The 12,694-nt window shown below is 29.7% G+C and overlaps 1 protein-coding gene across 1 annotated transcript in view; it reads left to right on the forward strand.

The window, feature by feature from the left end:
• Positions 1–12,694, forward strand: part of scn5lab (sodium channel, voltage gated, type V-like, alpha b) — a 215,579-nt gene that overhangs the window by 15,771 nt on the left and 187,114 nt on the right. Inside the window, exon 2 of the mRNA XM_056450963.1 lies at positions 2,336–2,454. Within this exon, the coding sequence (XP_056306938.1) occupies positions 2,336–2,454 (119 nt within the window). The remainder of the gene's footprint in view (positions 1–2,335; positions 2,455–12,694) is intronic.

A 12,694-nucleotide genomic window follows, 5' to 3' on the forward strand; every position in this document is an offset into this window, starting at 1 on the left:
GAAAAAACAAACAACAACAAAAAAACAGGCCCAGCTTCCAGTTCATGCAGACTTTAAGAGGGCTAGTAAACATATTTCCCATAGTAGACATTAGTAAACATATTTTAATTAAAAACTGCTTTTATTCTAGCCGAAATAAAACAAACAAGACTTTCTCCAGAAGAAAAAATATAATTGGAAATACTGTGGAAAAATCCCTCGCTCTTTTAAACGTAATTTTTTAAAAACTGAAAAATAAAAATTCACAAGAGGGCGAATAATTCTGACTTCAATTGCCTATGCTGACCCTGATGCCTCTTGCCTGCAATTATTCTTTGCGCCGTGACTCCTCGCATTATTTATGTGATGTGGAGATGGCGTAAATCGAGCTCCGCGAGGGGGCCGTGAATCCTGGGCAACCAAAAGGCGTGTTTGTGAAGAAAAGCTCCCGATACCCTGAACCATGGAGACAGACACGAGTCCCCGGAGTGCCTTTCTGCTCCCGCTGAGCCCCAAAGGAAAGCAGTGCTGTGTTTGTGCACTCCCGAGTATTACTTCATCATTATGACTACAGTCTGCTTAAACAAATGTGTTTATATCAGCCTTATGAAGAAATGTTCTGTGATTAGAAAAGTGACAGTTGAAGTGTCACAGCAGATTCGAATTCAAACACTGTTCTTTTGAAGATTCTATTTAGAATGCTGCTGGAATATAGAATGTTTGAAAAATGCAACAAATGTATCAAATTTATCAAACGTATTCTGATATAATTCTGGAGTAGTGATGCTGAGAATCATGAGTCAGGTAACAGGAATAAATTTAAAACCTGGTCCAATAGAAAAGAAGGGTTTTTATTTGTAATGTTATTAACATTTAACTGTCTTTGATCAAATAAGTTAAAAAAAATATGTTTTATTTTATTTTATTTTATTTTATTTTATTTTATTTTATTTTATTTTATTTTATTTTATTTTATTTTATTTTATTTTATTTTCCTTCAGCTTAGTTCCTTTATTTTTCAGGGGTCACCACAGTGGAATGAACTGCTAAAAATAATGAATTGCATTATAAAACGTAGTCTAATAAGAAAGGGTGTTTTAAATTGTAATTTTCTTAACATTTTTACTTTGATAAATGTTTTTCAAATTAATTCTATTGATTAGAAAATACTTTCTGAAATCAAATTAAAGATCTTTCTGAAATATTGGATATTTGGCTAACCTCAAACTTTTAAACAGCAAAGTAGCTTTTAAAAGTGAGCCAAGTTTAATTTAATTTAATTTAATTTTATTTTATTTTATTTTATTTTATTTTATTTTATTTTATTTTATTTTATTTTATTTTATTTTATTTTATTTTATTTTATTTTATTTTATTTTTATTTTATTTTATTTATTTTATTTTATTTTATTTTATTTTATTTATTTTTATTTATTTTATTTTATTTTATTACTTTACTTATGTTTATTTAATTTTAATTAATTTTATTTTATTTTGTAATTTTTGTTTATTTAATTTAATTACATTTCTTAATTAAATTTTATTTAAAATAAATATTTACAATTATTTCATTTTTAATTTAATTTAATTTAATTTAATTTAATTTAATTTAATTTAATTTAATTTAATTTAATTTAATTTAATTTAATTTAATTTAATCTAATTTTGTAATTTTTAAAAAAATTAATTTAATTTTTTATTAATTTAATTTTAAATAAATGTTTACAATTATTTGATTTGATTTTTAATTTATTTTTTATTTTTATTTTTATTTTAATTAAATTTTAATTAATTTTATTTTATTTTGTAATTTTTGTTTATTTAATTTAATTACATTTTTAAATAAAATTTTATTTTAAATAAATATTTACAATAATTTCATTTAATTTTTTTATTTATTTTATTTTATTTTATTTTATTTTATTGATTTAAATTTTATTTTATATTTTTGGTGGGATTTGGTGGGTTTCAGAACAAGAAAAAAGTTGTTTAAAAAAGTTAAATTCCAGTTTAGATTTTGGATGTAATGTATGCACTCACTGAAATAATAATGATATTCATTATAACATTAAAACAAATGACTTACTCTAAACATTTGAACACTGATATAGTTAATAAAAACATAAGCAGATTTTTATGCATTTTCTGTCCTCTCAGTTTCAGTTCGAAAGGTACATTATTATTGTTAAGAACTGGATATAAGTGTGTCAATCATGAACTGATTTTTCGTGCTATTAAATCATTCACTAAACCATTTACGCAAATTCCTTCTGCTCATATTTCATAAATGTTTGAAATCAATTGTCCCTGGTGAGTTTTTATGTGGCTAACTAACCTTTCTCTTCTCTCTCAACAGACTTTTATAGTACTGAACAAAGGGAAGGCCATCTTCCGGTTTAGTGCCACGTCTGCACTCTATATTTTTAGCCCTTTTCATCCCATTAGAAGAGCATCAATACGGATTTTAGTACACTCATATCCTTTCTGCTGCCAATGAAGGCGACATGGTGATTTCTGGAAACGTCTGCATTGATTGTGCAAGTGCTCCTACCTGAAAATGTCAGAATATTGCAGACTATCAGAGCATTTTGTGCATTTTCACAGGTTGGTGGATAAACTTAGACCATGAAAGAGCAGGTGCTTAGAAAAAATCTGATGTGGTGTTGGATGGCAGTTTAAATAGAGAGCAAATGGAGAAAATGTCAGAGATATTTGTATGAACTTAACAAATTCTCTAAAATAACTTATATTAGTATATTTCACTGTATTCGTAATGAGACACACAGGGTTTCAAAACTAAAGTTATTTACTACAGTAGCGAAAATAAAAAGAGAGATAGAAATAAAGGCTAACATTATAAATCAGCATTTCTCATTCTCAATTAATTTAATATTATTTTGCTTCAAAAATCCAGTACACAGTACAGAATATTAAATTCTATAACATTTCAGAATGTATTTTCCCACACTAACAGTTATTAAATAATTGTATAAATAATATCTATTAAAAATATAATACTATAATATCTATTAAAATAATTTTGTCTATTAAATAATAATAATCATAATAATAATCATAATAATAAAAATATATATTACAATATAATAATATAATATCTATTAAAATAATGTTGTCTATTAAATATTAATAAAAATATCTATTAAAAATATAATATCTATTAAAATAATATTGTCTATTAAATAATAATAATAATAATAATAATAATAATAATAATAATAAAAATATATATTATAATATAATACTATAATATCTATTAAAATAATATTGTATATTAAAGAATAATAATTGTAATCATAATAATAATGATAAAAATATATATTAGAATATAATAATATAATATCTATTAAAATAATGTTGTCTATTAAATATTTAAAAAAATATCTATTAAAAATATAATATCTATTAAAATAATATTGTCTAATTAATAATAATAATCGTAATCATAATAATAATAATAATAATAATAATATCTATTAAAATATAATAATATAATATCTATTAAAATAATGTTGTCTATTAAATATTAATAATAATATCTATTAAAATATAATAATATAATATCTATTAAAATAATGTTGTCTATTAAATAATAATAATAATATCTATTAAAAATATAATAATACTTGCCACATCTCATTTTGAATAATGTAAAATCCTAACTCGTACCAGAAGTTCATCAATTGTGTCGTGCTGCAGAGTCTGACACTCTCACAGCCAATCAGAAGGTTTTTGATGATTAACATTCAGCCAATGAGATTTGACAATGGGCGGAGCTACTCAGCTCAGTGTTTCATAAATAGAAAACAATTGATTCTCCTCTTGTTGATTGTATGAACACACCTGTTATAGGACTCAGTGTTACTGTGCACCAACTATCGACCCATTTCTGTCTATTTTTATTTCTCCTTTTTAGACTTTTAAAGTCACCGTGAAATCAAAATGTACTTTTCTTAGTTTTATATGTATATAGTTGTTCTTTTTATAAACAATGTATCTGTGCCCTTCAATATTTCATAAAAATTTATGGGAGCTTTTTGGGAGGGGCTATAAGTCTTTTCGGGCAGTGCAATCAGTCCTCTAGAGCGGGGCTATCAGTCATCTAGGGTGAGAATATCAGTCTTCTAAGGAGGGGCTATCAGTCGTTTAGGGCGGGGCTATCAGTCCTCTTGGGAGGGGCTTTCAGTATTTTAGGGTGGAGCTATCAGTCCTCTAGGGAGAGGCTATCAGTTCTTTATGGCAGGGCTATTAGTCTTTTAGGACGAAGCTATCAGTCCTCTATGATCAGTTCTGTAGGGTGGAGCTATCTGTTTTCTCAGTGGTCCTCAACCTTTTTATTACCGCGGACCAGTCAACACATGATAATTGTACCATAGACGTTGTGGTGGTGGCCGGGGGGGGGGGGGGGGGGGGGGGGGGGGGGGGGGTTAGGTTGTAGGTTGCTAGGTGACCATCATACGTTTTTTCAGAGGATGACAAGCTGACAAAACATTGCAGTAACTCTGATACAAGTTTTATTTATGGAGAAAATGACTAGACACTGCAATGTTTGGTGTTCTGTGTTTGTCTGAGATAATTAGTCTACCGAAATGTAAAAGCTGAAGCTGATCGGTCAGTTCTTGTCATGTGACTCGCAGTGCGCTCGTGGGATTCATTCAACTACGCTGGTATTTTGCTGGTTGTGGGTTAAATTTGGGCGCTCAAGTGAACGAGATGTAACCAAAGACTGGATGTAAGCGAGAGAATACGGTAATTTTTCAAAATAAAAAACTTTTCAAAATAAAAGATCGTTCAGACTCAGATAATAAATAAAACGGAAATAATTAATGATTTCTTGTGCGGCCCGATACCATTTGATCCACAGGCCTGTACCGGTCTGCGGTCTGGTGGTTGAGAACCACTGTTCTAGGGATATCAGTCATTTAGGGCGGGGCTATCCGTTTTCTAGGGCGGGATTATCAGTTCTGTAGGGTATCTGTCTTCTAGGGCAGGGCTATCAGTCATTTTGGGTAGGGCTATCAGTTTTTTAGGGCGAAGCTATCAGTCATTTTGGGTAGGGCTATCAGTTTTGTAGGGCGAAGCTATCAGTCTTTTTAGGGGGGCTATCAGTTTTGTAGGAGCTTAACTATCGATCTTCTAGGGTGGGGCTATCACTTTTGTATGCGAAGCTATTGGCCTTCTAGAGCGAGGCTATCAGTTCTGTAGGGCGGAGCTATTGGTCTTCTCGGGCAGGGTTATTAGTCCTTTAGGGTAGAGCTATCAGTTATCTAGGACGGGGCTATCAGTTCTGTAGGGTGGAGTTATAAGTCCTCTAGGGTGGGGCTATCAGTTCTGTAGGGCAGAGCTATGAGTCCTCTAGGGCAGGGCTATCAGTCATTTAAGGCGGGGCTATCAGTTCTATAGGGTGGAGCTATCAGTCCTTTAGGGCGGGGCTATCAGTTCTGTAGGGCAGAGCTATGAGTCCTCTAGGGCAGGGCTATCAGTCATTTAAGGCAAGGCTATCAGTTCTATAGGGTGGAGCTATCAGTCCTTTAGGGCGGGGCTATCAGTTCTGTAGGGCAAAGCTATCAGTCTTCTAGGGCAGGGCCACCAGTCATTTAGGGCGGGGCTACTGGTGTTTCATTTCTGCTCTTGAATTCGGCCATTCGTCAGTCTGCACCCCCCTCTATTTTTTCTCGTTTCAGGACCATTTCAATTATATGTACAACACTAAAGAGAAAAAAGTACAATCCTAACTTCCATTTCATATTGACTTCAAGGCCTAACATTGAGTCTAAAGCTGAACACTGAGGAGTGGACAGCAGCGTGTGTCGTTAGCGTCTGACATTCAGACTATGGCACGTAAGAGCGCTGCTGAACAAAGCCAAGTTCAGATGTCTGTGTTTTCCCAAAGCTCCATCCGGCTATAAATAGTGTCCCGGCCGACTGGAGGTGTTCAGGAGAACTGGGCTGTGGACACTTTGCTGTGGTGTTGATAAGCAGGTGAACAGGGTTGCGCTGGAGGTGTCGGTCTGTTCGGCTGCGTCTCCCTTCACCTCACACCCCATTTAGGGTCCGACAGGCCGCCGCACATCCAGACCACTGATACCAGTTTGATAGAGAGATGCTCATACTGTTCATACTGCTGCTGGATCAGACCTGTAGAGCTCAGTCAGGCCGCCAGATGCTTTATTGAATACAAATGTAAAATGACACTTAAAAAATGTATATTGCGTTTAAAGTGTAATAAATTTTACATTATTAGAGTTTTCTTTTCCAACTCAATGTAGTCATTTACTACTACTGATACTGTTTTATTTATTTATTTATTTGTTTGTTTATTTATTTATTTATTTATTTATTTATTTATTTGTTTGTTTATTCATTTGTTTGTTTGTTTATTTATTTATTTATTTGTTTGTTTGTTTATTTGATAATCATTTTTTATTTATTTATTTAATTTAATTTATATATATTCATAATATCTATCTATCTATCTATCTACTAAATCTATTATTCATTATTTATTTCATTTGATCTTATTTTTAATATGATTTAATTGTTGATTTTCTTCTAATTAAATTTTATGTATGTCAAAGTTAATTAGGCTAACTTTAATTATAGTTTGTTAAGTCTTTTTTATTTATTGATTAAGTTATTGTTTTTTAGTTATATAGTTATTGTATTTTTATTCATGTTTTTTTGAAAGATTCTTTTCTTTTCTGAACCGCCAACTTATCCAGCATATGTTCTACGCAGCGGATGCCCTTCCAGCTGCAACCCATCACTGGGAAACATCCACACACAATCATTCACACACATACACTACAGACGATTTGGCCTACGCAATTCCCCTATAGCACATGTTTTTGAACTTGTGGGGGAAAGCGGAGCACCAACACGGGGAGAACATCCAAACTCCACACAGAAATGCCAACTGACCCAGCCAAAGCTTGAACCAGCGACTTTCTTACTATGAGGCGAACGTGCTACCCACTGCGCCACCGTGCAGCCCCATCTTTTCTTTTCTTTTTTTATTTCTTTTCTTTTCCTTTCTTTCATTCATTCGTTTTCTTTTCGGCTTAGTCTCTTTATTAATCAGGGGTCGCCACAGCGGAATGAACTGCCAAATTATCCAGCACATGTTTTACGCAGTAGATGCCCTTCCCATCTCTTGGAAACATCCATACACACTCACTCACACTCATACACTTCGGACAATTTAGCCTTCTCAATTCACCTGTACCGCAGGTCTTTGGACTGTGGGGGAAACCGGAGCACCCGGAGGAAACCCACGCAAACGGAGGGAGAACATGCAAACTCCACACAGAAACGCCAACTGACCCAGCCGAGGCTCGAACCAGCGACCTTCTTGCTGTCGCCTTTATTTTATTTTATTAAAAAAAAAATGTATCCGCTGTGGTGACCCCAGATTAATAAAGGAAGGGACTAAGCCGAAAGAAAATGAATGAATGAATGATTTTTTTAAATTGTATTTTGTGGGTTTCAGAACCAGAGTTATTTTATTTTATTTTATTTTATTTTATTTTATTTTATTTTATTTTATTTTATTTTATTTTATTTTATTTTATTTTATTTTATTTTATTTTATTTTATTTTATTTTATTTTATTTTATTTTATTTTATTTTATTTTATTTTATTTTGTGGGTCTCAGAACCAGAGATATTTTTTTTATTATTTACTAATTTTTTTTTATTTTATTTATTTATTTATTTATTTATTTATTTATTTATTTATTTATTTATTTATTTATTTATTTTATTTTATTTTATTTTATTTTATTTTATTTTATTTTATTTTTTTATTTTGTGGGCTTCAGAACCAGAGATATTTTATTTAATTTTACTTTATATATTTTTTATTATTATTACTTTTGTTTAAATACTTTTTTTTTTACTCTCAACTCTTTTACAGAGCACTAAAATCATTCCCCTCATGTGTATGTCTGAGCGGCCCTGTACTGAAGTGCTCCACAGCTGCTGGAGTTTGTGTGTGTTAAGCAGCATGCGTCCACCTGTGGCGACTTGCATGCATTTACGCGATGAATTGGAGCAGCTCAAAGTGTTCAGTTTTCAGGCTCCCACACACACGGCACAAACATCCGAACTAATAGCAGATTTCCCTGGAGAGCCGAAGCCAGGAAACACGTTTGATTAAACAGCGGCGGCACACGAGCGCATTGATGCTCTGCCGTCTGCAAATGTTCAAGTGATTGGGCTCATTAGAAAGAGCTGTAAATCAGAGAGAAAAACAGCGTTTGGAGACTCCGGAGGCTTTTCCAGAGCTGACGGGACTCTGATTGTGATGTACAGTGAGTTCAGCACTCCAGTGCAGTCAAGAGATCAGCATCAAACTGCTTAAAATGATGAGTTATTTAAAGGCGCACTTAGACAGTTTTTCTAATGTTGATATGTGAAAGAACTAAAACAAACACACCCAGAACCCTCCAGTTTATTCAGTTGAGTTAAATGTATTATTCTTATTTTTATTTATGTTGTTTTTCTTAAAGAAAGATTAATTTGTGTTCTTATTTATTTATTCCTTATTTATCAGGAGTCACCACAGCAGAATGAACCGTCAACTATTCCAACTATATAAGAGTATATAAATATATATATATATATATTTTTTTTTTCTTCTCTTTTATTTTCTTTTCTTTACTTTTTTATTTTATTTTATTTTATTTTATTTTATTTTATTTTATTTTATTTTATTTTATTTTATTTTATTTTATTTTATTTTATTTTATTTTATTTTATTTATTTTATTTTATTTTATTATCAAACTGTTTAGTAGCACCAAACACGTCCAAAAGCCAACAGTTTATTAAATCAAATGTAATTTATTGTTGTTATTTTAATTATTAAAAAAATAGATAGATCGAGTTGTGTTCTTATTTTATTATCATTTAAAATGTAATTAAATAATTAATTCAATATATATAAATTTATTATTTAAAAAATGTGAATCAAGACCATTTTTCCAGTGTTTACATTTGAAAGCACCAAAACAAATTCCATAACAAAACAAAAAATTAAAAGCACAAAAAAGGCCATAACCGTACAGTTTATTAAATCAAATTTATTTTATTTATTTTATTTTATTTTATTTTATTTTATTTTATTTATTTTATTTTATTTTATTTTATTTTATTTTATTTTATTTTATTTTATTTTATTTTATTTTATTTTATTTTATTTTATTTTATTTTATTTTATTTATTTTATTTTATTTTATTTTATTTTATTTATTTATTTTTGCAGGTGGGGGCAGGGATGAAGTGGTGGTGGGGTGGGGGGTGCGGGGGGTTGGGGGTTTGTGTGGGGTGGGGTAGTGGTGACAGGGTTGGTGGGTTGCTTGGTGGGTTTCAGAATCAGAGATATTTTATTTTACTATATATTTGATTATTACTTTGACTTTTCCTACTATTTTCCTATACTCACAGAGGAGGATCAAATGGTGAAAAATGAAAAGTCATTTAAAGCCACACTAGACTATTTTTACAATGTTAATATTTGACAGCACCAAAACAAATACCATAACAAAATAAAAGTTTGAAAGCACCAAACTAATCATGTCCATAACCCTACAGTTTATTAATCTAATTACATTTCTTGCTTTTTTGTTGTTTTTTGAAAGAAAGACCGATTTGTGTTCTTATTTTATATTTTACATCTTATTTATGTTTTTATATTATTATTATTATTATTAATATTATTATTATTATTATTATTATTATTATTATTATTATTATTATTAGTAGTAGTAGTACCATTATTATTATTATTATTATTATTATTATTATTGTTATTATTATTATTATTATTATTATTATTAGTAGTAGTAGTAGTAGTAGTAGTAGTAGTAGTAGTAGTAGTAGTAGTACCATTATTATTATTATTATTATTATTATTATTATTATTATTATTATCATTATTATTATTATTATTATTATTATTATGATTATTATTATTATTTTAGGGATTAAACTGTTTAAAATGATGAGTCATTTAAGGCTGTACTGAGACAATTTCCATAATCATAGTTTATTAAAATCGATTGAATTTTATTTTATTTTATTTTATTTTATTTTATTTTATTTTATTTTATTTTATTTTATTTTATTTTATTTTATTTTATTGTGATTTAGAGCTGCGCTAATGTTGATATTTAAAAGCACCAAAACCAACACACCCATAACCCTTCAGTTTATTAAATCTAATTAAATTTATTGTTGGCATTTTCATTTATTTATTTGTTTTTGAGATAGATTAATTTGTGTTCTTATTTTATTATTATTTTTATTTGCTTTTAATTTTTTAATTTCATTTAATTACATTTTTTTACTTTGGGTTATATTTTATTTTACTTTATATTTTATTATTTTTAGTTAACTCTTTTTCTTACACTATTTTCCTGATACTGAGTCATTTATAGTCGCACTGAGACAATTTTTTTAATGTTGATATTTGAAAGCACCAAAACAAACACACCCATAAACCTTCAAGACCCCGCCCCTTTTTAATTCCCCTTACTGCCCCTTACTGCTGATTGGCTGTGAGTGTGCTTTAGAACTAAGATGCTGTGTCTCAATTCCTCTACTTGTACTACATCCTAAAGTATTTCATTTTTATGAGAAGAAAGTACATACTTTTGAGTGTTATAAAAGAATATGCAATTTGGGACAAAATATTTAATCATTAATTGATTGTTATGATGCTAATTTATGCGCCCTGTCAATCATCATGACGCATGAATTAAAATATTTTGGTATTGTGTTGTCTAAAAATGAGTATAAACATGTTTATGAAGCTTTTTTATTTAATGCAAATGTTTACATCAAATTAACCATTTATAGTGCACTACATAATAAACTCAATTACAAAACAATGAAACATTGAAAAAGTGTTATTTGAGGTTATTGCAGGACTTCAGAATTTTTATGACCTAATTTAATATGTTTATGTTGTAATCAATGTTAATGAAGTATGACATTCATCCAATAAAGGGTTCAGTTTAAGGGTTACATTCACATAAAATATATATTAGATGAAATCAAATCAAAGATATAACATATTTATATTAGATATTATATTTTAAATCAGATTTTAGCCATTATGAATGTATCCTAGATATAAATATATATTTTTTAACCTTATTCACAATCACGACTTGCTCTGAAAAAGCTAAAAGACACAAGCGAATAATACATTTATAGAAGCGAAGAGCAAATCTTTAACCTTTTAACCATAATTGCGCTCATTATTGTCCATTTAAAAGCCATTGAGGAAAAGATGAAACTGAGACATGCTGCCTATCAATCTGTCACCACCATCACATGTAAAATTAGAAACAATCTGAAGGTAAAAGTTCATTTAAAGGCGATGTGCGCTGAAGCATTTGATGTTGGCTGAAGCTGTGGGCATAATTAGTGTGAATTACAATCATACACGGACGCCTTTAAAGCACTAGAAGACCAAAATAAAACGTTGTAGGTGTTCTTCATTAAAACACTGTACTTCCAGTCCCACGTTTCCACGGCTCAGCTGTAATTTTCTGCGTCACACAGGAGAAAAAGCAGCTGTCGTTTACTGTTATGAGCTTTTAGACTTTCACAGCCCTGTGCTAATGAAACCCTGTCATGAAAACGTCCATCATTCTGATATACTGTACTTACAGTATGTGCTGGAGAAAGTTTTCATCTCAACAGTCTCTTACTCTTTATATGCTCAACTGTTCATTAAGAAACTTACAAAAAAGAAGTATACTTCAAGTTCATTCTATTAAGTGTACTTAACTAATGTAGAGGTATACATGGAGTATTCTTAAAGTATACTTCTATGCTACTTAGCATTTTTGCACTAGTATACTTCATATATTTGTACTAGTAAACTTTGTACTATTATACTTTATACTAGTATACTTCACATATTTGCACTAGGACACTTTGTACAAGTTTACTTCATATATTAGCATTTTTGTACTAGTATACTTCATATTTTTGTACTAGTATGGTTGATACATTTGTACTAATACACTTTGTACTAATATACTGTGTACTAATATACTTTGTAATAGTATACTTCATATATATTTATACAAGTATAGTAGCATACTTTGTACTAGTATACTTCATATATTTGTACTAGTATAGTAGCATACTTTGCACTAGTATACTTCATATATATGCACTAGTACCCTTTGTACTAGTATACTTCATATATTTGTACTAGTACCCTTTGTACTAGTATACTTCATATATTTGTACTAGTACCCTTTGTACTAGTATACTTCACATATTTGTTCTAGTAAACTTTGTACTAGTATACTTCTTGTATTAGCATTTTTGTATTGTATAGTTCATATATTTGTACGTGTATACTTTATGCTAATATATTTTATACTGCTATACTTCATTTATTTGTACTAGTATAGTAGCATACGTTGTACTAGTATACTTCATATATTTGTACTAGTATAGTAGCATACTTTGCACTAGTATACTTCATATATATGCACTAGTACCCTTTGTACTAGTATACTTCATATATTTGTACTAGTATAGTAGCATACTTTGTACTAGTACACTGTACTAGTGTACTAATATACTTTGTACTAGTATACTTTGTACTTATATACTTTGTACTAGTATACTTCAGATATTTGTACTAGTACACTTTGTACTAATATACTTTG

Source organism: Danio aesculapii, chromosome 24, assembly GCF_903798145.1.
Source record: "Danio aesculapii chromosome 24, fDanAes4.1, whole genome shotgun sequence".
NCBI lineage: Eukaryota > Metazoa > Chordata > Actinopteri > Cypriniformes > Danionidae > Danio > Danio aesculapii.